Source organism: Bos grunniens, chromosome 1 (genome assembly GCF_055505025.1).
Source record: "Bos grunniens cultivar Pamir isolate PY7600 chromosome 1, Bosgru_T2T1.0, whole genome shotgun sequence".
Taxonomy (NCBI): Eukaryota; Metazoa; Chordata; class Mammalia; order Artiodactyla; family Bovidae; genus Bos; species Bos grunniens.
The window spans coordinates 13,163,629-13,189,696 of record NC_141165.1 but is presented as its reverse complement, the minus strand read 5'-3'; the positions used below and the strand labels follow the sequence as shown (position 1 = coordinate 13,189,696).

The 26,068-nt window shown below is 55.3% G+C and overlaps 1 protein-coding gene across 5 annotated transcripts in view; it reads left to right on the top strand.

The window, feature by feature from the left end:
• Window positions 1–26,068, top strand: part of TRPM2 (transient receptor potential cation channel subfamily M member 2) — a 50,494-nt gene that overhangs the window by 12,436 nt on the left and 11,990 nt on the right. For 4 of the 5 annotated variants that reach the window (XR_015139080.1, XM_086331679.1, XM_086331931.1 and 1 more), the window contains 18 exons: window positions 1,349–1,517; window positions 2,652–2,832; window positions 3,353–3,519; window positions 5,040–5,220; window positions 5,751–5,812; window positions 7,684–7,884; window positions 11,750–11,852; window positions 13,656–13,777; window positions 13,972–14,307; window positions 17,609–17,746; window positions 18,948–19,077; window positions 19,247–19,392; window positions 20,240–20,352; window positions 20,726–20,939; window positions 21,424–21,542; window positions 22,378–22,510; window positions 22,940–23,111; window positions 25,376–25,559. Coding sequence is in view for 4 of the 5 variants with exons in the window: in XM_086331679.1 (XP_086187805.1) it covers window positions 1,349–1,517; window positions 2,652–2,832; window positions 3,353–3,519; window positions 5,040–5,220; window positions 5,751–5,812; window positions 7,684–7,884; window positions 11,750–11,852; window positions 13,656–13,777; window positions 13,972–14,307; window positions 17,609–17,746; window positions 18,948–19,077; window positions 19,247–19,392; window positions 20,240–20,352; window positions 20,726–20,939; window positions 21,424–21,542; window positions 22,378–22,510; window positions 22,940–23,111; window positions 25,376–25,559 (2,871 nt within the window). In the remaining variant the exon portion in view is untranslated. The remainder of the gene's footprint in view (window positions 1–1,348; window positions 1,518–2,651; window positions 2,833–3,352; window positions 3,520–5,039; window positions 5,221–5,750; window positions 5,813–7,683; window positions 7,885–11,749; window positions 11,853–13,655; window positions 13,778–13,971; window positions 14,308–17,608; window positions 17,747–18,947; window positions 19,078–19,246; window positions 19,393–20,239; window positions 20,353–20,725; window positions 20,940–21,423; window positions 21,543–22,377; window positions 22,511–22,939; window positions 23,112–25,375; window positions 25,560–26,068) is intronic. The other variant, XM_086331848.1, reaches the window with a different exon arrangement.

Sequence of the window (26,068 nt, the reverse complement as noted above, 5' to 3'; positions counted from 1 at the left end):
AATAATTGGATCTTATTATGTTTTATCCACTTTGCCAATCTCTGGGGCTTCCCTGGTGGCTCAGTGGTAAAGAATCTCCCTGCAATGCAGGAGACACAGGAGACATGGGTTTGATCTCTGGATCAGGAAGATCCCCTGGAGGAGGAAATGACAACTCACTCCAGTATTCTTGCTTGGAGAATGGACAGAGGAGCCTCGTGGGTTACAGTCCATGAGGGTGCAAAGAGTTAGACAGAACTGAGTGACCAACACTTTCACTTTCATTGATAATGAGGACTTAAGTTTGCCATTGTATTTTTTTGTTTGTTATATTTCTCTATTTTTCTTTTCCTGCCTTTCTGTGGGTTACTTGAACTTTTCTTAGAGTTCCAATTGGTTTATCTATGCTATTTTTGCCTATATCTCTTTTACAGCTTTTTAGTGGTTGTTCCAGGTACTACATTATATATATTTAACTTATCACATATTACTGATATCCATGTGTATTGGGAACTCATCCTAGTCTCCTGGTGTTGACATTCACCAGTTTGTGGGAAATGTAGAAACATTCCCACTTTTACACCTCTTTGCCCTTCCCCATTTATATTATAACTGTTACAAAATTTCCTCCACATACATATTAGGTCATGGTGCAATTTTGCTTCAACCGTCAAACATACTTCAGAAAATTCAAGAGGAGAAAAATGTGTTTATTCAGGCACCCGTAGTTTTACTCTTTCCATTCTTCTTTCTTTGTTTTCAACAAGTTATTGACCAGAGACAGAGCAATACATCTTAACACATCTTTCCTCACCTGAACACTATTGACTAAAGATGTCTCAGTATTCACTTACAGAACAAATAGCCGGCCGTAGGCATTGGTGTCTAAACAAATCCCCTGCTTGACAACATGCTAATATTCCAGAATTCCTCCTTTTATCATTTCCTTTCTGTTTGGAGAACTTCCTCTAGCCATCTTCTTTGGGGAAGTTTGTTTGTTGACCAGTTCCCTGGTTTTCTTTCATCTGAGAGTGTCTTGATGTCCCTTTCACGTGGAATGATATTTTTGCTGGATGCAGAATTCTGGGTTGGTAGTTTTCATCTTTAGAAAAATGTTGTGTGGATTCTTCCTGGCACTGATTTCTGACTTCTGATTCAAAATCAATTGTGCAATTATTTTCCTCCAACAGGTAAAGTATCATTTCTGACCTTCAAGATTTTTGTCGTTAGATTTTAGATGTTTGACAATTATGTGTCTCCGCTGACTCTGTGGCTGGGGTGCCAGTCATGACTCCACTGGGCCTCCTTTATCCCTGCTGAGGAGAGGAGCAGGCATCAGTTGCCCCTGGTGATCCCGCTGCCTTTGCAGGAAGGTGGTGTGTGAGTGCGGCTACCCACGTGAGCAGCACCTGGAGGAGGCCACGGGGTCCCACACCTTCCAGGGCCAGGAATGGGACCCAAAAAAGCATGTCAGAGAGATGCCAACAGACGCCTTCGGTGACATCGTCTTCACGGGCTTGGGCCAGAAAGTGGGAAAGGTTGGTTTCCATGACTCCATTGTTCTTATGATGGACCAGAGCCCACCCTAGGTGACTGCAGTGGCCGGACCTCCTTAGGGAGGGAGTGAGAGGCTGCAGAACCCACCTGCCCAGTGCTGGGGGTGGGGTGGAGGGCTCTGCATGGCAAATAGAGCTACATGGTGCCCTCAGGGGATTTGTTGCCAGGGCTCCAGGAGAGGTGTGGGCGGGGCACAATGGCAAGTTCAGGGGGTGGCCTGAATGGCTTTTATCACTGCCAGGAGGGAGCAGGAGAGCACACGGCACGCAGGTGGGGGTGATGGGCAGTGGGGAGGCCTTGGGGCTGGCAAGGAGAGCCAGTAGTAGAGCTGAGAGCCCTGCAGGTGGTGGAGCAGGGTGGGTTAGGGCCCCAGGCCTGCCCGGGGGCACGGGGGTGCGGATGGGAACAGCAGGGGGCCAAGGCCTGGCCGGCGTCTCCCTCTGGTGCTGCGAATCTCAGGGTGGTCACTGGGCCAGCAGCGTTGCCAAGCAGACTAGGGCCCCACCCCTGCCCTGCTGAATCAGAGTCCAGTCCCCTGGCTTTAACCCACCTTCTGGAGGGTTCTATGACAGCTCGTGGGTAGCTCTGCCCTGAGGGGTCTGGTGGGGTCACTTGTTTCTGTGCTGCAGTTCTGGGACCCCAGCCTCTTATTGGCTGGGTGTGATCCTCCTCCTCGATTTCTTAGAGTCGCTGCCCACGTGGCCAAAGAGGCTAAACAGCATGTTGTACAGGTGAACTTGGCCCCAGAGCTGCCTTCCTCAGCACCACCTCCAAGCCCCGCCCCTCCATGAGCTGCTGTTGATGCATCACCACGTTGCCTTGTGGGGAGACTGGAGTCAGGCCGTGGGGCTCAGGCTGGGGCACCGTCAACAGAGAGACCCCAGGGCTGCTCCCCTCCCTCCCCCCGGTTGGCCTCTCTTCTCAGCCCTTGCCTCCCCTTTCTCTCAATTGGCTACCTGCTTGGTGGCAGCCACTCTTGCTTCGTCTGGACCCAGTGTGAGCGTCTGTCCACCTGCCTGCCTGGGGCTGTCAGGCATGGCTGGGGCAGGGTGGCCAGGTTCTGGGGCCTCAGTTGGCCACCCACTGACCCCCAGGGTCTTCTGACCTCCCTGCAGTATGTCCGCCTCTCCCAGGACACTCCCTCCAGCCTGATTTACCAGCTCATGACCCAGCAGTGGGGCCTGGATGCCCCCAACCTGCTCATCTCCGTGACCGGCGGGGCCAAGGACTTCAAGATGAAGCCCAGGCTGAAGAGCATTTTCCGAAGAGGGCTCCTCAAGGTGGCCCAGACCTCAGGTAGAGCAGGGACAGAGGGACTGAGGCCCAGACCATGGGTGGTGCTCAGGCCTGGGAGTGCTGGGTGGGCGAGAGGACCCCTGGAAGGCAGAGTCAGGGCCTTGGACTGGCCAGCCCTTGTGGGTCATCGAGTTGGGCCCAGGCCTGGGCCAGGTGGGGAGTGTCTGATCAGATTCACCCACTTCCTACTGCTGTACTGGCTTGCTCATGGTGTAGACCCAGCTCTGGTTGGCTCCCCACTGATGATGCTTTGAAACAGAAGCATTTAGAGAAAGTTCTGAGATGCCATGTTCCTGAGAGCAGGACAGAGGGAGGCAACAGGGAGGTGGGGGAGAGGGCAGGGCCTACAGTCAGAGACGGGGTCGCCTTCCTGCCCCCACCTGACTGAGCATCGTGGAACATCACGGGTCCTGACTGCCACAGGAAAACCTGATCGTGGTGGGGCTCACACCTGACCATGAGTTTGAAAGCCTTGGAGCAGAGTCTGCATGGCACCAGGTGTCCCTCTGCTCCTCCCCAGGGGCCTGGGTCATCACCGGGGGGTCCCACACTGGCGTGATGAAGCAGGTGGGCGAGGCGGTGCGGAACTTCAGCCTGAGTGGCAGCTTCTGCAAAGGGGAAGTGGTCACCATCGGAATCGCCACGTGGGGCGCCCTGCACAACCGGGAGAGCCTGATCCACCCCATGGTGAGCTGGAGGCTGCTTCTGGGCGGGTCAGAGCACAGCAGGGAGGTGGTGGGGTAGGATCTTAGCCAGCGGTCAGTGAACGGGCCACCCCTTGGACACCCAGGGTAAGTGCAGTGTCACGGGAAGTGGCTGGATAGGGACGTGGGAGACCCAGGCTCAAATCCCCCCCAACCCCCCAGACCCTGGTGACCCCAGGAGAGTAAGCACCTTGCCTGGACTTTGGTTTCCTCCCTCGAGATCATAGGATGGGTCCACGTAAGAGCTGCCAGAGCTGCCGCTGATCTGGGGGCCCTCCTAACACCACTCTGATGAGAAATGGACTTTGCAAAGGTGTAGCATGGCTGGGAGCATACAGCCTACCAGCATCTGGGTTTTCAGATCCCAGAGCCTGGCCTTTTAGCCCAGGGCTCAACAGTTCCCTGATTCCCCTCCCGTGAGCTTCTCTTCTGAGCTTGAAGACAAAGCCTTCCTGCGTCCATTCACCTGGGTGCAGGCCTGAGAAACAATTGCTTAAATGTGAGGATGTGAATTGGAAAAGAGAACTGGTTCATCCAGCAAGATTTTTTGAGGACACAGCAGATTTGGCATAATGAGCACACGGAAGTTTGGAGGGAAACACTGGCCCCAAAATAAAATTCTCCTTGACACACCGAGGAGGTGTGATGACAACTGTCCCACGAGGTTTGACTGATGAGCGAGGCTCTGGCCTTCCTGGGGCGGGGGAGCTGTGCATCCACTTCCTGGGGAGCGCGTCCTCTGCAAAATGACTCCTCATGTCAGTCACAGACGCTGGTCACCAGGCCCCTCGGCTGCTGTCCTTCCGTGTCCACGTCACAGATGTGCTTAGTGGGCTGGATGGGCTCTGTCTTGAACGTCGTTACAGAGTGGAAATTTGAGGCCGAGAGATACTGGCTGACTTCCAACATCACGCTTCACTTTTCTCCCCATGTTGAGCTCAGAGGACTTCCAGCGGCACCACCTGCCCTCCTCTGTGGCATCCAGGGGCCGTGTGCACGGGTCCATAGCCAGCTCTCCTGGACCTGTGTCCCAAGTGACCACAGAACTGATGGCTTAAAGCAACTGAGTGTACTCTCTCGCATTTCTGAACACAGAAGACTGAAGCCAGTACCACTTGGCCAGAATTGAGACGTGGGCAGGGCCGGGCTCCCTCCAGTGGCTAGAAGCTGAACTCCCTGCCTCCTCCAGCTCTGCTGGATGCCACTTTCTTGGTGTGTGCCCGCATCGCTGCAGGCTCTGCTCTTGGTCACGTGACCTCCTCCTTGTCTAGGGACACTTGTCATGGCATTTAGGACCCACCTGGATGGTCCGTGCTAAGATCCTTAGCTTCATCACGTGACCAAAGACCACGTTTCCAGATGACAGAGCATTCACAGCCTCCAAGTTTTAGGACCTGATATCTTGGCGGGGTGTATCACTTATCCCGCCTGCTAGAGCACCCATTCCTGGTATGAAAGATGTAGAGCTGTCTGTCTGTCCTGTCCACCTCTCTCCATCCCCAGGGCGGCTTCCCTGCCGAGTACATCATGGATGAGGGAGGCCAAGGGCACCTGACCTGCCTGGACAGCAACCACTCCCACTTCATTCTTGTGGACGACGGGACCCACGGCCGCTATGGGGTCGAGATTCCCCTGAGGACAAAGCTGGAGAAGTTCATATCGCAGCAGACCAAGGAGAGGGGAGGTGAGCAGGGCCCACTTTCTAGGGCACTTGGAGGAGACGGGAGCAGGCTGGTCCAGGGGTCTGGGGCTCAGCTGGCCGTAGCCAGGACATTTGGTGGGTGGGGTGCTGGGGCGGCCATCAGAACACACCTGGACATCTGTATACTTGGTCAGGGGGTCATCTTCTCACGCCCCTTTAACATAAGGAAAGGCTAGGCAGGCACTCAGGACACAGAGCACCCTGTGGTCCCTTCACTACACACACACCTCAGTCCGGAAACCAGAGTGTGAAGGAGTCAGAGCTCAGACTTTGATCTCATTTCCTCTGTGCCTGGGGTGGGATGGATCCTAGGGCGCTGGGAGGTCAAATACACAGGGTTCTGCACATGTTTTGCTGGTTGGTTAGACACCTTTGAGCTGAGGTTTTCAAGTTCCACTGCATATTGGGGTTCCCAGAGTGTTGTTAGGCTGCAGCAGCTGGCAGGAGCGGGGAAGGCCCCAGGGGATGCTCGGAGCCCATGGTCCTGAACTATGCTCCCTGCTTCATCCTAGGCGTGGCTATCAAGATCCCGATTGTCTGCGTGGTGCTGGAAGGGGGCCCCGGCACACTGAACGTGAGTCCTTTTGGGGATGGGTGTCTTGGGTCAAGTTCTGTGGTGGGTGAGTAACTGCCCAGAGTGCTGTGGCCTGCCTCCCAGTGAGGCTGTCAGCAAGAGGGGGCAGAGAGCCTGTCCACTGACAGAGGGAAGTGCGTTCACCATGCGCAGTCTCTCTGGGTGGGTGGGCTGGAGCCTCCTGAGAGGCCCTGCCATGGGAGGGTCAGTCCTGGGGCTTGACCAGCACAGAGCAAAGAGGGGTTCCAGAGGGACTGCAGCCCTCACCTGTAGGACCCCTGGACAGCCTGTGGGGGGCTTCTATAGCTCTGCACTCAGGCTCCCAGGAGGGGTCCTCAAAGTACAGCCCTCAGCAACCCCCACCCCCAGCCCCTTTACACTCAGCAGCTGAGTGTAAAGCAGGTTCTGACACACGGCCACGGAGCTTCATGCAGAACCGATGTCCAGCAGGGAGTGTGCCTGCCTCATGGAACTCGGGCCAAACTGACCTCTGCCATAGGATTGTAGGATGATTGCAATTGCAGGATTGCCCTGGAGAAGCTGAACTCCCTGCCTCCTCCAGCTCTGGTGGATGCCACTTTCTTGGCTTGTGCCCACATCACTCCAGTCTCTGCTCTTGGCCACATGATGGCGGCCGTGGGTCCTGTCATCCACAAGGATGAAGTGGGAGTGGTTGCTGTCCAGGCAGGTCAGGTGCCCTTGGCCTCCCTCATCCATGATGTACTCGGCAGGGAAGCCGCCCTGGGGATGGAGAGAGGTGGGCAGGACAGACAGACAGCTCTACATCTTTCATACCAGGAATGGGTGCTCTAGCAGGCGGGATAAGTGATACTCCCCGCCAAGATATCAGGTCCTAAAACCTGGAGGCTGTGAATGCTTTGTCATCTGGAAACACCGTCTTTGCTTATGTGATGAAGCTAAGGATCTTAGCACGGACCATCCAGGTGGGTCCTAAATGCAATGACAAGTGTCCCTAGACAAGGAGGAGGTCACGTGACCAAGAGCAGAGACTGCAGCGATGTGGGCACAAGCCAAGAAAGTGGCATCCAGCAGAGCTGGAGGAGGCAGGGAGTTCAGCTTCTAGCCACTGGAGGGAGCCTGGCCCTGCCCACATCTTGAATTGGGGCAGAGCATGATGTTCTGTTTATGTTTAGTAAACTCAGGGGGTCAGCATAGGTCCTGGGGTGCCTCGGGGGGCAGGATGTGTCTGATCCCCCCCACTACCTCCCAGACTCTCCCGCAGCAGTGCTCAGTGCAGATCATCCTTCCTGCTGTGGTGGTGCCCATTCCTCATGGTGCTCTCACCCTGGTCTCTGGGGGTCTCCCTTCATGTCCTTGTCTGACCCTGGGTCTCAAGGAGGGTGTGGAACTCTGGCCCAGGCAGTGCCCCCTTCTTTCTGGGGACGGCTCTCGTGTCCACACGTTAGGGGGTGGAAACGTCCCAATCTTTCATGACAGTGGTGTCAAGTGACAGGCCTGAGAGAGGTGGCAGGTCGGGTGTGTACCCCATGTATATCAGGATCAGCGCCCTCCCCTCTGAGCAGAGGAGCGCACCAAGTAAATGTCTTCAGTAAACTTCCCAGCAGGGCTTTCCTGGCGGCTCAGTGGTAAAGAGTCCCCCTGCCAATGCAGGAGATGCAGGTCCGATCCCTGGGTCAGATCCCCTAGAGAAGGAAATGGCAACCCACTTCAGTATTCTTGCCTGGAGAATCCCATGACAGAGGAGCCTGGCAGGCTATAAGAACCGACCACGACCAAGTGACTAAACAACAAGAACAAACCTTCAGTAGCCAGACAGCAGGGCTCTCGGAGAACCCTCCGTTTTAGGAGGAGTGGGTGTGGGTGGGCTCATACTGGCCCCTGTGTTGCAGACCATCTACAATGCTATCACCAACGGCACCCCCTGCGTGGTTGTGGAGGGCTCGGGCCGCGTGGCTGACGTCATCGCACAGGTAGCCGGCCTGCCCATTTCTGAGATCACGATCTCCCTGATTCAGCAGAAGCTGAGCATGTTCTTCCAGGGGATGTTTGAGACCTTCACTGAAAGTAAGATCGTGGAGTGGACCAAAAAGGTGAGGCTGATGGGTGTGTCAGTTACCAGGTGTGAACCTGCAGCCATAGGTTAGACGCTGTTAGCCTGGCCAACGGGACCAGGACACGCATAACCGAGACTCAGAGGCCCTGGCTGACCTGGGCTGGGCACGGGAGCCATCTGCAGGGGTGGGGGCTGTGAGCCAGGCAGGCGGGGAGCTGTTGGCTGAGGCAGCACGCTGCCCTGCAAGGGAGGATGTGCTGGGCCTCCACCTGCAGAACTCCAGGTGGACAGGTAACACAGGGCAGGAGCCACGGCCATCCTGGAAGGAGGACCCTGTGCACTGGGTGGGCGTGAGGCTGGTGCTGAGGCCCTGGGGGTGGCAGAGGGGTGGGGAGCCCAGATTCAGGCAGCTGGGGTGCTGCAAGTGATGGCAGTGGGTAGCAGGGCCCACCTTCTGGGGTTGTGAAGGTGGGGAGACATGTAGATGTATCAGATGGGGGCCTGAGTGGCTCTGGGAACCATGTGGTGATCTGGGGGTGGTTTCACATGCACCCCCAGATAGAGGCATCCGTGGTCCGGCCCATCCTAGGACCAGCATTCCAGAGGGAATCCCGTCGCCAGTGGTTTTGGAGACTCGAGTCCTGGGAGGGAGCTAGTTCCACCCAAAGAGGGGACCCCCACCCTGCCATGGGAGGAGATGCTGAGTGGAAGCACAGGGAGCTGGGGACCTGACCTTGGGGCTACACATCCAGGGACAGATCATTCAAAGAGGACTCAGCCTTGCTTCGTGAGCCTGCCTGTCCTCTCTCCTTGTTTTGGGACCATTTTAGATTCTTGGAAAAAGCACAGGTCGTAGAGGGTTTCTGTTTATCTTCACAGCTCCCTGCTGTCAGTGCCCTACGCAAGCCCAGCCCGAGCGCCAGAACGGAGCAGTCAGCTCTGGTTCATCACTGTTGACCAGACTCGGGCTGTCCGGATGGCTGGGACCTGAACCATCAGCCTGTTGTCTTCATTGTCTCTTTTCTTTCTCTCTTTCTGTGACATTTTCTAGCTAGCCCACTGGACTCCAAAGAGTTTTCTGGAACGTGACCATATGAACTGGATGATAGTGGGCTGCTCTGGTCGAGGGAGTGGGCGGGGGTCTCTGGTACATGGCTTTCTGCCCATCCCCTCAACTCCTGAGCAGTGAACTTCATGGGCACCCCCACTCCGAATGGTCTGGCTTGGACCCTTCTCCTGACCCGTGGGGAGAGCATGGCTGTTATAGCCCAGGACCACGATTGCCCTGCATTTCAGTAATTTTGCTGTAAAACGCATCAGTACTTTGCTCTTCCATGGCTAGAGTGGGAGATGACACCAGGTACAGGCGGGTGAAGACCTTGCAAGGCTTCTTCTTCTGAAGACCTTACAGACAGGCTTCTTACTGGGCTGGGAGGGGAGGTGGTGCAGGAGTGTACATGGGACGTCTCTCCAAGTCCTGGAAAGAAGGAGCTTCTCTTTCACGCCCTTTGAGTCAGTTGGATTATCTGGGGCATTTGGAACGGGCCTCAGAATTGGTCAAATCCCCAGTGCAGATTTTGGGGGTCCTGTTGAGCTCTGCAGAGGGACACATGGCCTGGCCCCAGCCTCCAAAGGCGGGGCAGGTGGGAAGGAGAGTGGCTAGGCGAGCCCTCGACACCCACGAAGTCCTTGGCTGATAGAGAGCCCTGCCGCCACGGCCGCCCCCCAGCCCCAGTGGTCCTACTGACCCTGCAGTCCGGCCATGCTCTGAGCCCCTGGGGCCTGGGCTCACCTGTCCTGAGGTCCCTTGACCCCTGTTTCCTGGCAGGATTCTTTGTGGGATGGAGGCAGTCAGGGCCTCTCTGACCCTCGGTTTCCCCAACAGTAAGTTGAGGCTGACAAAGCAGTTGGGGTCTGTGTCTGTCATATATTCCGTAGATGCTAAACCAGATTGTTAAATCTCCTGGAGGCTCACAGTTTAAGTGCCTGACCGTCTCCTTTCAGGGCAAGTCTGTGGAGCAGCTTGGTTCTAACCACGTCCAATTTCAGGCCTTGTGGACCAGCCAAAGACCAAGCAGAGGGTTGGGAGCTGGGTAGGGGGACGGCAGCAGGCAGCCCAGGGCGAGCAGGACAGGTTCCAGAGGCAGCACAGCGACCCTCTCTCGCCTGTCTTCTTGTGTCCTCAGCGGACCTCTTAAGGTTCTGGGGGGTGTTTTCACTGTGGACGTCAGATCAGCTCTTCATGGAGCTGGTGGGTATTGGCCGGCAGGCCTTTGGCCTTCCCTCAGTTAGCTTGTAAATTATTCAGGCGATTCTCAGAAGTGGGTCTAATCTGCTGAGATTTAAAGGAGCTTGTGTTATCAATCCATTCTGAGTCAAGGCCTGAAAATGGTGTTTCATACATGCCAGTCTTCAGCCGGGGGGCTGCCCGCGATGGTGGCTCCTGTTCAGTGGGGAGGGGGCCCCCAGAGCTGTGATCACTGATTCACTCCACACGCCTTGGGGCTGCTCTGCCCCATGGTGGGTACACAGGTGCAGCCCCGGGAGGATGCGGATATCTGCCCTGGGGGTCTTCTTGTTGACCCGCAGCCAGCACCACATTGCTGGTGTCAGGAGTGCTGGCCCTCTCTCAGAAGTCCTGCTGTCTTATCTACAGATCAGGGGTGACTGGGGCTTAGACTCAGAGGATGGAGCAGGGCCACCTGGGAAAGTACTTAGTGCCTGGTCAGCGCACAAGCTCAGTAGCTACTCCGTCCTGTGAATCAGGAGTAGAGTTAAATCCAGGAGAGGTTTTGGCTGGAGGATGGGGTAGGGTTGGGAAGAGAGACATTTTGGCATTTTGGAGTTGACATGAAAGCTGGATCCTGAGAGATGGGGAAGGTTGGGGTCTTAGAGGTGGAGGCAGGGTGTATGAGGGGCCCTCTAGGTGGGAGAAGTCTTTATAGAGGGTACAGAGGCAAGAGCCGTGTCCAGGCTGAGGGGAAGGGGGTGGGGGAGGGCAGGAAAGCAGGTGGGGCTGGGCGTGGTGGCCTGGGAGCTGGGAGTGGAGTCTGAAGATTTGGGCTGTGAGGAACCAGCTGAGGCCCACCCCTGCCTCAGGGTGAAAGTTCAAGGGAGCAGTGACTGGTGGCAGGTCTTGTCATTAGGTCGTTCAGTCATGTCCAGCTCTTTGCGACCCCATGGACTGCAGCACTCCAGGCTTCCCTGTCCATCACCATCTCCTGGAGTTTGCTCAAACTCATGTCCATTGAGTCTGTGATACCATCCAACCATCTCATCCTCTGTCGTCCCCTTTTCTTCCTGCCTTCAATCTTTCCCAGCATCAGGGTCTTTTCCAATGAGTTGGCTCTTCCCATCAGGTGGCCAAAGTATTGGAGCTTCAGCTTCAACATCAGTCCTTCCAATGAACTTTAAGGACTGATTTCCTTTAGGATTGACTGGTTTGATCACCTTGCAGTCCAAGGGACTCTCAAGAGCCTTCTCCAGCACCACAGTTCTGGCAGCTGAGAGACGATAGGTAGATGAGATGGGTGACAGCTAGATAGAAAGGGGACAGGAAATAGAGGATAGATAGATTGGTGATTGATAGGTAGGTAGGCAGGGCCCAGGCAGAGGACCAGGCGGAGGTCTTTGGTTAAGCATTGCTGGGTGTTGAACAGATACCACTGATCAGTGAGCTGGAGGTTCTACCCCAAAGGCCACTCGAAAACACCATGTGTTTGGTCCTCACACATCTTCATCTTCATCACCGTCTGGGCGTGGGGGCGAGGCGAGGTGGTGGTCCTGGCCACACGGCAGGAGAGACTCCTGCCTGGGCCTCCGGTTCTGTGTCCGGGGCCTTGGTTCTTCAGGTGCTCTTTGAAGAGGTTGGGGGAACCTCATGCGGAAAATGCCTGTTGCAGATTCAAGACATCGTCCGGAGGCGGCAGCTGCTCACTGTGTTCCGGGAAGGGAAGGATGGCCAGCAGGACGTGGACGTGGCCATCCTGCAGGCCTTGCTGAAAGGTGAGGGTCAGGCGCGGTGAGGATGTGGGGGAGGAGCCAGAGTCCTAGTCCAGAGGAAATACCACCCATGGGCAGACGGGCTGGTCAGAGAGCAGCTGGACCTCGCCACACCACCTCACGCTCCCCCTGGGCAGGTGGTGCCAGTCACTGATGTTGGGGTGTAGGCGCCTTTCTCAACTCACCTTCTTACCTGAAATCTGAGTGCAGCCTGTACTGATTTACCCTTTCATGGTCTTCACAGTTCCTCATAAAATTCTAGGGTGGGAAGAAAGAGCCTCGGATGTCCGCTCCTGTCTCCCCACTCTCTGTCTCCTGTCTAACTCCTGTGTCTCCAGTGGCAGAGTCCAAGTGCAAGGGAGACTCCAAACTTAGGCATCCGGGAGACCATAGAACTCTTGGCCAACTTCCACTCCTTAGTCTCATTTCTGCCCTTCAGCTTGTTCTCCCGGGACCCACACTTCCTGCCTCTCCCAACTCTGGGGTGAGACCCATGCTTCCCTGTCCTTCCTGCCGGCATGGACCTGGACATGACATCCCTGGTGCCCAGGAGCATTTGTTCTGGGCTGAATGGCCCCTCACCCTGCAGGGAGGCCGGCCCCAGGCCAGCAGCGATGGCAGAGCGGGAAGCGTTCACTCTGTTTCTGTGCACTGGTCCCCACGCTGTGGGTGTGGGTCCAGGCTGCTCTGTGCCCTCACCCACACTTGGTCCTGTCAGTCCGTGAAACTGTAGCCCTCCTGGTGGGTGTGAAGCCAGATCGCTGTGTGGTTTGAATTTGTGTCTCCGGGCTTGTTGGCCATTTCCATTTCATCTCGATGAAGTGTCTGTCAGATCTTTTGTCCATGTTTAATTGGTTATTTGTCTCTTTTGTGGAGGTTTAAGAGTTCTTGGTATATCCTTGTGCAAATCCTGTGTTGGACCTATATGCTGGGATGTTTTCTCTTGGTTCATGGTCTGCTCTTTTATGTCCTCCAAGGTATCTTTAGGGAGCAGAAGGGATATACACGTATCTATTCATTTTTTTTGCCACACCGTATGGCCTGTGGGATCTTAGTTCCCCACCTGGGATCAAACCCACAACCTCCTGCAGTGGAAGTTTGAAGTCTTAACCGCTGGACCACCAGGAAAGTCCTATTGGTAACATTTTAGTTTACCAATTTTTTTCCTTCATTATTTATGTTCTTCACATCCCAGGAAATCTTTTCCTTTCCTGCGGTTGCAAATACTTTCTTCCATAGCCACAGCCTTTACGTGTAGGTTTGTGATTCATCTCAGGTTACTTTCTGTGTGTGTTGTGAGGTAAGGGTCGGAGTTCTTTTTTCTTTTCCCTAAATAACAACCCATGTTTTAAAATGTTAGTCCAGAAAGAGCAGAAACTAGTTGGGCAAATAGTTGCACTGAGAACCGGGGTGAGGTGGTGGTTCTGCAAACAAGGCAAAGAAGGACATGTGCTGGCTTTCGTGGTCTAAGCTTTGAAAGTGAATGTTAAAGTGCCTGCCTTCCAGAGAACCGTGTCTCCTTTAAACTTAGGGCGGGGGGCTTGAGCAGGACCTGGGGCCAGGGCTGGGAGCTGGGGTAAGCAAGAGTGAAGACAGAAACCCAAAGATGGTCTGATGGTAGCCTGAAAGGAAAAGTGATTGCATGAAGGCGTGTGTGTGGTGGGGTGGGGCGGTTCGTGACTGAGCACCTTATCTATTCACTTGAAACGATGGGGACGACTTGCTGACCCCACTCTGACTTTGTTGGGCTTTGAAGTGGCTCTGAAGCCCAGATGAAGTCCCCAGTGTGTGTGCTTCTACCTGTAGCTTCTCGGAGCCTCGACCACTTTGGCCATGAGAACTGGGACCACCAGCTGAACCTGGCGGTGGCGTGGAACCGCGTGGATATTGCCCAGAGTGAGATCTTCACCGATGAGCGACAGTGGAAGGTGAGACTTCCGGGGTTTGCCCTAGGGAGGGGCTGGCTGGGGCTTGTCCAGACTCCAGCCCTGTCCTTGGTGAGGGCGACTGGCATGCCTCCTCCTCCTGAAGTGGGAGACGACAGCATCCCTGTCTTGGGGATACCAAGATCGGGGCCTGAAGGCTGGTGACCAACCACATGGCCCCCATGGCCCCCTTTCAGCCCTCAGAGCTGTACCCCATGATGGTGGCCGCCCTCATCACCAACAAGCCCGAGTTTGTGAAGCTCTTCCTGGAGAACGGGGTGCAGCTGAAGGAGTTCGTCTCCCAGGCCACCCTGTTCTACCTGTACCAGAACCTGGAGCCCACCTGCCTGTTCCACTGCAAGCTGGACAGGGTGCTTGGCGGGGAGCCTGAGCGCCTGGACCCCGGTGTGCTCCTGCAGCGTGTGGCCCAGGTGCTCCGGGAGCTCCTCGGGGACTCCACGCAGCTGCTATACTCCCAGCCCCACTCCAGCGACCAGCAGCGCCTCTTCACAGTGCCTAGCGTCAAAATCAGTGTGAGTGCTGGCCAGCTTTGGAGCTCTGAAACACAAGCTATTATTGTTACTGGGAAAGTCGGCTCTCGCCGTCATAACACAGATGGGGCAGGTTACGTGGCGGGCATCTTCTTTTCCCTTCTCTGGAGGCTGGAAGTCAAGGTCTTGGTGCTGACAGGTGAGCTTCTGGTGAGGCCTCTCCTCCTGGCCTGCAGAGGAACGAGAACTTTCTGGCTCCATCTTCACGGCGCCCAGTATGGGTTCCTTTCCTCCCAGGCACCCTAGGGCTAGGGTCCTGTTGGATCAGGGCCCCACTTCTATGGCCTCCCTTAACCTTAATCACATGCATAAAGTTGTTGTTCAGTCGCTCAGTTGTGTCTGATTCTTTGCACACCAGCAAAGAATCCTATCCTTCACCACCTCTTGGAGCTTACTCAAACTCCTGTCCACTGAGTCGATAATACCATCCAACAATCTTGTCCTCTGTTGTCCCCTTCTCCTGCTGCCCTAAATCTTGCCCAGCAGTAGGGTCTTTCCAATGAGTCAGCTCTTCATATCAGGTGGCCAAAGTATTGGAGTTTCAGCTTCAGCCTCAGTCCTCCCAATGAATATTCAGGACTGATTTCCTTTAGGATTGACTGGTTTGATCTCCTTGCAGTCCAATGAACTCTGAAGAGTCTTCAACACCACAGTTCAGAAGCATCAATCCTTTGGCACTCGATCTTCTTTATGGTCCAACTCCCACATCCCTACTACTCGAAAAAACCATAGCTTTGACTATATGTACCTTTGTCGGCAAAGTAATGTCTCTGCTTTTTAGTAAGCTGTCTAGGTTTGTCATAGCTTGTCTTCCAAGAAGCAAGCATCTTTTAATTTCATGGCTGCAGTCACTGTCTGCAGTGATTTCAGAGGCCAAGAAAATAAAGTCTGTCACTGTTTCCATTATTAAACTATCTATTTGCCATGAAGTGATGGGACCAGATGCCATGATCCTAGTTTTTTGAATGTTGGGTTTTAAGCCAGCTTTTTTACTCTCCTCTTTCACCTTCATCAAGAGGCTCTGTAGTTCTCTTTCCGCCATAAGGGTGGTGTCATCTGCATATCTGAGGTTGTTGATATTTCTCCTGGCAGTCTTGATTCCAGCTGTGTTTCATCCAGCCCATGTGTGAAGAATCATCTCCAAATACAGTCACATTAGGGTTGGGGCTTCAGCATATGAAAGTGGTGGACACAATTCAGTCCAGGAGCTTCCTTTCTAAAAACTTCCAACAGTACAAAAAATTATGCGGGAAAATGCTGTCCCCTGTGCCCCTTCCCCTGAGCCCTGCTCACATCATTGGTGTTTGTGTGGCCAGGTCGACATAGCTCATCTGTGTCTGCGTGAGACGCACATGTGTGGCGTCTAGGAGGGGTTTCAATAGGAGGGGTTTTCTAGTCTGAATCTTTATTTGATGAGGATCCCGAAGTTTCCAAGCATTAAGTGTAATGCTGGCATCTGTGGTATATTTATGTGAGTGAAACTCCTCTCAAGATTCAATAAAGTTTTACAAATGACACCTCAGGGCTGAATTTTGTCAGATGCCTTCTGAGAAGTTGCAATACTCTTCTTCTTTGACATATGAACTTGGTGAGTTATAAGTCATTATTCTTTTTTTATCCCTATTTTGAATCTCAACTTGATTTCAGAGTAACATGTATTTAATCCAATGCTGGAGTCCCAACATTTTTTTAGGGGTTTGCAGTGGTACTAGTGGTAAAGAACCCACTGGCCAAAGCAGGAGATGTAAGAGGCATTGGTTCAATCCCTGCTTCTGGAAGATCCCCTGGAGGAGGGCATGGCAGCCCACTCTAGTATTGTTGCCTGGAAAATCCCATGGACCAAAGAGCCTGGCAGGCTACATACAGTTCATGGGGTCGCAAAGAATCAGACTGAAAGGACTTAGCGCATCAGAATGTTATCTTTAATTGTCGTTTTATTTGGGGAGAGTTGTATATGTCAGGTTCTGGTATCAATTTTATGTTAGCTTTGTAAAAACACTGGGAAGAGTTTCTTCTTTCTCTGCCCTGGGACAGTTTATGTGGCTGGAGTTCACTGCCTCTTACACACTTGGCAGAATCCCCTGGGAGTCCAGCGCCTTTTTGGGTAGTAATTCTGATAACTTTCTATTTTTCTTTCCTGATGGTCCTGATGTTTAGGTTTCCTGTCTCTTCTCAGATCACAGTGATTTTGTTTTCTTCTTGCTAGAAAATTATGTACTTTCTTCAGGCTTGCAAATCCATCCATTGTCCTAGGTGAGCTGTGCCGAACCCCTGAGACTGAAGTGGCTGTGGCTTGTTTCTATACATTCATGGTTCTAGTTTTCTTGATTCCAGTATATTTAAGATGCCTAGTTGGAAAGTGCTTATGAAAGTCCCAAGAGGAAGCTCATATTGAACCATGTCTGTAATTTAAGAAGATGAATTAATTTTTCTTTCTTTTTTTTTTCATAAAGATGAGCCTTCAGATGATTTCTGAAATCACTTAAAGTGTAGGTTTGTGTGTGATGTGGGAAATGTGTTCTCTGGGAATTGCTTCCAGAGGATGGACTTGTCTGAGGATGTGTTTGTTTACAGATGGGCCAGGAAGCCTGGAATCAATGTAGACTGAGTGTGTCTGGGGCCGGAGCCCTCCCACTCACATGTGGCTCTGTCTGTCTGGTCTTTCTTGCTGGTCTTCTCTGCAGGAGACACTGCAGGTTCCCTTGAAGAGGTCACAGCATGAATCTATTAACAGACTGTCTTAGAATTTTACGACTCCGCCTAGTGGCTCAGATGGTAAAGCGTCTGTCTGCAATGCAGGAGACCTGGGTTCGATCCCTGGGTTGGGAAGATCCCCTGGAGAAGGAAATGGCAGCCCACTCCAGTATTCTTGCCTGGAGAATCCCATGGACCTCAGAGCCTGGTAGGTTACTGTCCATGGGGTCCCAAAGAGTTGGACACGACTGAGAGACTTCACTTTCACTTTCCTTAGAATTTTACTTCATAGAAAAAGATTTTGATGCTATCACATAAGACTAAGGAACGTTGGGATGCCTGGCGAGTAGCAGGGGTCTGCAAATGATGGTAGTAACTGAGCATTGCACTTTCTTGGTGTTTCTTCATGTCTCCAGAGTGGTGCTTAAGAAACCCCAGTGTGCGTGAGTGTTCATGAGAACATCTGAGTGCTGTTGGAAAAGTGGCTTTCAGGGCTCTTCCTCCGAGGATAGTGGGGCCGAGCTCAGGTCCTGCGTCTTCAGTAGCTGTCCCCCGCCAGGTAGGGGCGCTGACTGTCCGCTGCTCACAGGTGCAGGGAGTGAATCCCCAGTCCTCCTACAAGCATTCATCAGGCCAAGCTACCTTCACCATAGATCCCGTCCGTGATCTTCTCATTTGGGCCATCGTGCAGAACCGCCGGGAGCTGGCAGAAATCATCTGGGCTCAGGTCAGCAGACTGCAACTATCGGTGGACCAGTGACCAGGCTCCAGCCCCATGGCTGCCCGTGTCAGTGGACTCTGTGGGCACGTTCCACCCCTGGAGGGGCCGCTTCTCTTCCCATTGATGGTTGGGGGGCTCAGGCATTATCTGTCGCTAAGATGGGCGCTTCCCAGATGCCGTCACCCCAGGCTGTTGCTGGGCTGTCTGGGAACTCCCACCAGTCAGCTGGGCGGCTCCTGGTAACTCGGCCTGAGTTTGGCTTCATTTTCAATGAAGGGGACTGGCCGGGCAGCTCCTGGTCAATGGACCGCATGGGGCTTTATCACCCATGGCAGGGACTGGCTAGGCGGCTCCCTAAGAAGCAGAACACTGCAGGCCAGGACTCCCCTCATGGTTTTCCTTTATTTCAAGCTGGCTTTCCTTTTAACAGGAAAGTAAAGTTTCATAATTTTTCTCAGAGAGGCCTTGCTTTTCTGAGCCAGCATATCCAGGCTGCTCTCAGAGCCAGCTCCCTCAGGGTCCTGGCAGAGGCTCTGGTGACCACGGCCCCCCCAACCCTCACCAAGGTTCTTGGAGGTACACCCTCTCCCAAGGTGCTTGGGGGAGGGGGTGGGCGACAGAGCCGGCCTGACTGTGGCCTCAAGTATGCCCGGTGGGGCTTATTGGCCAGAAAAACCAAACTCAGGTTTCCAGGCTCTGACACCAACCCCTCACCCGGGCCAGTGCTGCCTTCAGACCCAGGGCCTCTGGGCTGAGTATTGAGAGCCTCCTGTGAGATTCTCTTGGCCCCCCCTGTGATGCCTGGGACTGGGGGTGCCACCGAGGGTGAGGCCCTGGCCTTGGACAGGGCCATGTGATGGCCAGGTCCTCGTTTCTCCTCTTTGGGAGCGCTCCTTGAGTGGGGTTGACCAGATGCCTAGAGAGCTCTGGGCCTTGTGCCAGCAGAGCTGTTTGAGTGCTTGTGTCCAGTCTGTGTTCTTGGGGAGCAAGGGGGCTGCCTGGCCTGTGCAGAAGACTGACTGACAGCAGGGCTTGCATGTGACCTGGGGTGAGCCCAGAGGTTTATGTGGAAGGAGCCACACTGAGTCCTTGCCCCGCAGCCTGTGCTGTCTCAGGGCCTCTGCTCTCATCAGCCTGGGTGGTGGCATGTTGAAGGTCCTGGGGCAGGACCATCCAGAGCCTCATGGTGGCTCCCCTGGGTACCCAGAGCCAGGACTGCATTGCGGCAGCCTTGGCCTGCAGCAAGATCCTAAAGGAGTTGTCCAAGGAGGAGGAGGACACAGACAGCTTGGAGGAGATGCTGGTGCTTGCGGACGAGTACGAACAGAGAGCCATTGGTGAGCTTCTGAGGCTGCAGCCTCAGACCCGGGGCCCTCATAGGTGACCCTGGGGTCCTCGCCCCATCCCTGTGCACACTGTGCTGTCTGGAGGGGCCGTGCTCCACCACTGTCTGCAGCTCCCCCTGGTGAGGATCCGGCTGCTGTGACGAGACCTTCTCCCATCCAGGGGTCTTCACTGAGTGCTATCGGCAGAATGAGGAGAGGGCTCAGAAGCTGCTGGTCCGCGTGTCGGAGGCCTGGGGCAGGACCACCTGCCTGCAGCTGGCCCTGGAGGCCAAGGACATGAAGTTCGTGTCTCACGGGGGCATCCAGGTGATGTTCTGGGGGCCTCCTTCCAGAAATACCTGCCTTGGTGCTGCAGGGGCGGATGCAGCCTCCTGTGCATGTGGATAGCACAGGAGGTCACCATGTTGGGTCCTGTGGGGACCCAGGGATGGCGCTGGCCATCGGTCACCTGCTGCAGACAGGCATACCCTCTCCTCACTGTTTGCCGAGGAGAGAGCCGATGCTGAGTGAGAGTGCGTGGTTAGTTGTGAAGGCGGTGGCTCACCTCTGCACAGGATGGATGTCCCTACCTGGGAGCCCCCAGCAGGGCTCCAGGGCCAGGCCTCAGCTCCACCCACCCCTGCTACCTGGGGTCTCAGGAGGGATACATGGAGGCGGCACGACATCCTCCTGGAGCAGCAAGTGCAGGACACTCTGGCGTTGCCTTGATGACATGAGACATGTAGTGTACCGGGGGGCCCCTCAGAGCCCTGGCGCTTCCTTGGAGCACAGTCTCATCCTGTCACCACATGCTGAGTTGGCCATGCTGGATCCCAGGGGCTTGGTAGGGAGGAGTTCTGCCCACACCACCCACCCCAGGGAGAACTCAGGGGCCAGCTGGTGAGAGTGGGGCAGGGGGACAGAGCCCGGCTCCGGGTTTGAGCCTCACTTTCTGGTCTGGGAGAGCCCGGTCCTGCCCCCAGAGCCTCTTCCTGGGCTGTCAGACTCAGGACCAGACCAGAGCTGCCCACTGTGCTGCCCATCACGTCACCTGTGGGCCTGGCAGAGCGCCGTGCTTGAGCCTGCAGAGTCGCTCCTCCTTGGGAGTCTCAGGGAGCACAGGGTCAGGGTGGGTGGGGGGCCCATCGCCCTGAAACCCTCCTTCTGTCCGCAGGCCTACCTGACCAAGGTGTGGTGGGGCCAGCTCAGCGTGGACAATGGGCTCTGGCGCCTGGTGCTGTGCATGTTGGTCTTCCCGCTGCTCTACACTGGCCTCGTCTCCTTCAGGTGCTGGCCCGGCTGCAGGGCCGCTGGGGCTTGGGGCCAGACCTCCCTTCCCAAATGCCCCCTCTGGGTGTGTTCACTGCTGCCACCGGTCCCAAGATGGAAGGGATTCGCGCTGGGGAAGGGTGAGAACTGCCGTCGCCCAGTATCCACCGGGGCCGAGTTCCACCATGGCCTGAGGATTTTTTGATAGCCCTAAAGGAACCCGAGGGCCCTTCGGGGACCTCTTTGAAGGGCCGTCTGGCCGGGCCCGTACCATAGCCATGCGTGGAGGGTGGGTGGCCAGCCGCAAGTCCTGGGCCTCCCTTCTGTGGTGTGACCCATGGCTGAGCTTGCCCCTCACGGCCGTGGTCTCCCCTGCCCATGTCTTCCGCAGGAACCGGGAGCTGCAGGCAGACAGGTGCCTGGCCCGCGTCCGCGCCTTCTTCAGCGCGCCCGTGGTCGTCTTCCACATGAACATCCTGTCCTACTTCGCCTTCCTCTGCCTGTTTGCCTACGTGCTCATGGTGGACTTCCAGCCCCAGCCCTCCAGCTGCGAGTTCCTCATCTACGTCTGGCTCTTCTCCCTGGTGTGCGAGGAGCTGCGGCAGGTGGGCCAGCCCGCTCCCACTCCACCCGTGGACCCTCCTACCCCCAGGAGCATCCCGGGCTTGGTCACTTTCTCGTGGTGGCCCTTGGCCCCATGCCATGCACAGTGAACCCCACGTGGGTACTGAGAGCCGGGCGAGGCCCCTCAGAAAGTGCAGCCTGTGGTCTGCCAGCCGCTCCTGCCCTTGCTCCTCCTCCACCCGACCCCCTCAAGGCATTGGTTTTTGCTTGAAACTCTCTCTTATCACCCCAAGGGTGACATCACTGAGTGGTGTCCTGGATTTTGTGAGTCCCTGGCTCCGCTGTGAAGGACACTGCAAAATGTGGGGGTCCCCTCTTGGGAGGGGAGCTGGGCTCAGCGGGGGCCACCTCTTCTGCCAGCAGCCCCTCCCCGACTCTCAGCTACCCAGGAAGTGGTGCCGGTTTGTTGGTGGGAAACTGAGAAGGATGACCCACAGCCCCGCATGTCCCTGCTCCCCCCTCCAGCTCTTCTATGACCCTGACGGGAGCGGGCTGCGGAAGGCGGTGCTCGTGTACTTCAGTGACTACTGGAACAAGCTGGACGTGTGCGCTATCCTGCTCTTCATTGCGGGGCTGACCTGCCGGTGAGTGGCCTCCCCTCCTGGTGGCCCTCCCGTCCCATCAAAGGAGCAGCCCCCACAGGGCTGGGCTGGGGTGAGGCTGTGAGCTGGGTCCCCCTTGCGGTTTCAGCACCTCTCTGGATATATCTGTGCCAAGGGTGCCCTGCCCACGTGGGGACAGGGAGGAGCTGGGGCAGAGACGTGGGCTATGTCACCACGGGGAGCTGTCTGGTGGGAGTGCCCACATCCCAGCCGGGGGCCCTGACATCTCTAGAGCCCATCAAGGCCACATGTCTGCCCTGCGTGACCCCTTCATGAGCAGAAGGGGCTGGGCCAGCCTGGTGCTTCCCAGGACGCCCACAAGGCCCAGCTTCTCTGCCTGAGGCTGGGCTTCCGAACCCTCCTGGAGGCTCTGCCTCTGAACTTACACCCAGTTTTAATGCTTTGGGGTCTGGGGTCACAGTGGGGCTGGGGCCAGGCCTGAAGCAGCCAGCTAAGGCCCTGCTCCCTGTCAGGCTGTTCATGGGGCTGGGGAAGCTGGGCAGGGGGTTAGGGCCAGGCCTGGAGTGGCCAGCTGAGGCCCTGCTCCCTGTCAGGCTGTTCATGGGGCCGGGGCAGCTGGGCAGGGGGTTAGGGCCAGGCCTGGGGTGGCCAGATGAGGCCCTGCTCCCCGTCAGGCTGTTCACGTGGCTGGGGCAGCTGGGCAGGGGCCTGGGGCCAGGCCGGGGGTGGCCAGCTGAGGCCCTGCTCCCCGTCAGGCTGTTCACGTGGCTGGGGCAGCTGGGCAGGGGCCCGGGGCAGCTGGGCAGAGGGCTGGGATCAGGCCAGGGTGGCCAGCTGAGGCCCTGCTCCCATGCAGACTCATGCCCTCGCTGCTGTACACCGGGCGCATCATCCTCTCCCTGGACTTCACCATGTTCTGCCTGCGGCTCATGCACATCTTCACCATCAGCAAGACGCTGGGGCCCAAGATTATCATCGTGAAGCGGATGGTAAGGGGGGGCCCAACGCACTCCAAGGTGGATGGTAAGGGGGGCTCTGAAGCACACTGGAGTGATGGTAAGGGGGGCCTAAGGCGCCCCGGGGCACAGCACACCCCACAGGACCCCAAGTCACCACTCTGCTTCCACACCCTAGTGTGCCTGTCTCGGGTCTTGCCTGTACGTTGCCTCTTCCAGGCAGCCTTCCCTGATCCCTGTTATAGCTCCTGTCGCTCCCCTTCTTGGGTCATGGTCACGACCCTTCCTACTCCTCGTGGGGTGCCCAGCACCCCTCTAGGCTGTTCCCTGAAGCTCCTGGCTCCATGCAGCCATGCTGTAAGGGTTGATGGAGTCTCGTCCATTGCAAGGCACTCGGGGACCCTCCTGTGGGCAGGGACAGTGTGGGGTGGTGTGGCTGCAACTGGTACCCCGCTCCCACAGATGAAGGACGTCTTCTTCTTCCTCTTCCTGCTGGCCGTGTGGGTCGTGTCCTTCGGGGTGGCCAAGCAGGCCATCCTCATCCACAATGAGAGGCGGGTGGAGTGGATCTTCCGGGGGGCCATCTACCACTCGTATCTCACCATCTTCGGGCAGCTGCCAACCTACATTGACGGTAGGAGGGGCCCTGACAGCTGTGGAAAAGGAGGTGCCACCCTTGTGGGATTCCTCCAGGGTCACAGAAGTGGGAGGATGGGAGGACTGGGCACATCCCACTCACTCAGCACTGCCTGGGGCCGTGGCTCCTGAAGGAAGAGATGGGTGCACTTGGGAGCCCATCAGTTGAGTGGGGCAGGCATCAGCTGGCCGCAGCTGGGCTGTACTTCGCAGTTGCGGGGAGATCAAAATGGGTCGGGGATGTGGCCTGGAGCATCAGCTGACACCACCCCCCCCCCATTAAATGCCATCTGATTCCTTCCGTTCCTCCCACTGCAGTCAGACATAAGTCTTCCTTTTCTGAGTGGAGAGAACACAGAGTTTGTTCTCTGTCACGGCTTCATTGAGATGAATTCACATACAATAAAACTCGCCTGTAAAAAGTGGCCACTTCCACGGTTTTTAGTATATTTACAGAATCTAATTTTAGAACGCTTGTTCCAAAAGTCACCCCATACCCTTTAGCAGTCACCCCCGCCCCCCAAACGCAGGTGACCTGTCGTCTACTGTCTCTATCGTTGATGGTGCTCAGTAGCAAGGTCGTGTCGGACTCTTTGCAACCCCATGAACTGCAGCACACGAGGCTTCTCTGTCCTTCACTGTCTCCCGGAGCTGGTTCAGATTCATGTCCACCGAGGTGATGATATCATCCAACCATCTTATCTTCTGTCTGCCTTCTCCCGCCCTCACTCTTCCCCAGCATCAGGGTAGAAGGTGCCTTTTCTGGACGCTTCACATAAAGTGGATCATATGATATGTAGTCTTTTGTGTCTTGCCTGTTTTACTCAGTGTAATGTTTTCAAGTCATCTGTATTGTTATCCATATTTAATTCCTCCAGGGGATCTTCCCGACCCAGAAATCAGTTGACTGTTAACAAAAGGGTTTACCTGTTTTATTCCTATTAACCATGTGTCTATCCAGGTGCCAGCACCATGGTCCTAGCCAGTGTGAGTCCTTCAGCTTTGTTCTTTTTTTCATGATTGTTTTGGCCTCTGGGTCCCTTGGGTCCACATGAATTTTCAGGTGATCTAATCAGTTTCTCCAAAAAAGACATCCAGGATTTTGATTATAAACATGGGGTTTCTTCCAGTTATTTAGATCTTTAATTTCTTTCCATAGCATATTTTATTTTTCATCATATAAGTTGTAATTCTTTTGTTAAATTTACTCCTAAGTGTTTTTATTCTTTTTCATGCTTGTTGTAAGTAGAATTGTTTTATTAATTGGATTGTTTACTGTATAGAAAAACACTATATTTTGTATATTGAACTTGTATTCTGAAACCTTGCTGAACTTCTTTATTAGTTCTAATAGTTTTTAGGTGCCTTTTGAGGGATTTGCTATGATCATGTCATCCGCAAATACTTGTTCCTTTCCAATCTGGATGTCTTTTTTCTTTAAGTATTTAGATTTGGCTGCGCTGGGTCTTCACCGCTGCACGAGGCCTTCTCTAGACAGAATGAGTGGAGGCTACTCTCTGGCTGCAGTGCATGGGCTCCTCACCGTGTTGGCTTCCTTCGTTGTAGAGCATGGGCTCTAGGGTGTGGGGGCTTCTGTGGTTTTAGTGCACAGGTTTAGTTGCCCCGAGGCATGTGGAATCCTTCTGGACCAGGGATTGAACCCATGTCCCCTGCATTGCAAGGCAGATTACTCACCACTGGACCACCAAGGAAGCCCTTATCTTACAGATTTTTAAACGCCGAGTATATAGTTATGTTTTGTAATATTATGTATCCTTTACTTTTCTGCAAGTGCGGAGCTGTGTTTTGGTTTCTAGTCACATGTTCCATAGAGAAGGGTCGCCTCTGCAGCACGTTTCCTTTCTGACGTCTCCCTTTTCTTTACGACAGTTGTTCATTTTCTCTTTGACGTCTTTCCTGCCACATTCTGCTCCCAGGGTTAGGACCTGTGACTTAGATGACATAGGCCCTCCTGTGGATGACACACCCCCAGGAAGTGCCCTCGTAGGGTGCCTGGATCCCAGAAAGGCATGTGCCAGCCTGCAGTGCAGGTCTGGGTCTTGGGCTTTCCTGGCAGCGGGACTTCCTGCCCGTGAGGATGCTGGGTGTAGATGGTCAGCCCTTTCTGGCTTCCCTCGGGCTTGAGCTGACAGCTGAGGTCACCCAGATGTCCGGGGCTCCAGGCCAGTGAGGTCATTTCCCAAGGGCCCCTGTGACTCCACATGGCTTTCTGGACTCACTTGCCCCCTCATCCCGACCCAGGCGTGAACTTCAAACCAGACCAGTGTAGCCCCAACGGCACGGATCCCTACAAGCCCAAGTGCCCCGAGATCGACCAGGCGCGGCAGGAGCCCGTGTTCCCCGAGTGGCTGACTGTCCTTCTGCTCTGCCTCTACCTGCTCTTTGCCAACATCCTGCTGCTCAACCTGCTCATTGCCATGTTCAAGTGAGTGGCACATGCAGGGTACACACCCTGCTGCCTGTCCCCACCCTCAGGGTGGTGTGGATGGCGTGGAGCCTGGGACCCAGGACCTGGCTCAGCCCGGGCTGACCTGGTGATCGTGGCATCCAACCTGGGCACTACTGCTGGGGGGCAGCCCATGGGCCCTGTGCTCAGAGACCATGGGGAGGGGCACTGAAGTCTCACTCCTCCCACCCCAGCAGAAGGAGGTGGATGCGGGGCAGCGACTTAGCTGAGATCATCTTTGGGGGTGGAGGCGTGTGTGTCACACTTGTTAAGAATCTTGTGAGGCAAGACGACCTGTCTTTGCTCTCCATGTAAAGCAGGCACATAGGGCCGGCCCTGACTGTGGTGCCCAGGAGGCTGACCCTGTGGCTCAGGGCATTGCCACCCCCTCAGGCCCCTCCCGGCTTCTGGAGAAGAGCCCCTGGGACCTGTGGCCGGTTTGGGCACTGTTTCTCTTCTCTTCATCAGCTAGGGTGATGAGGTTGCCA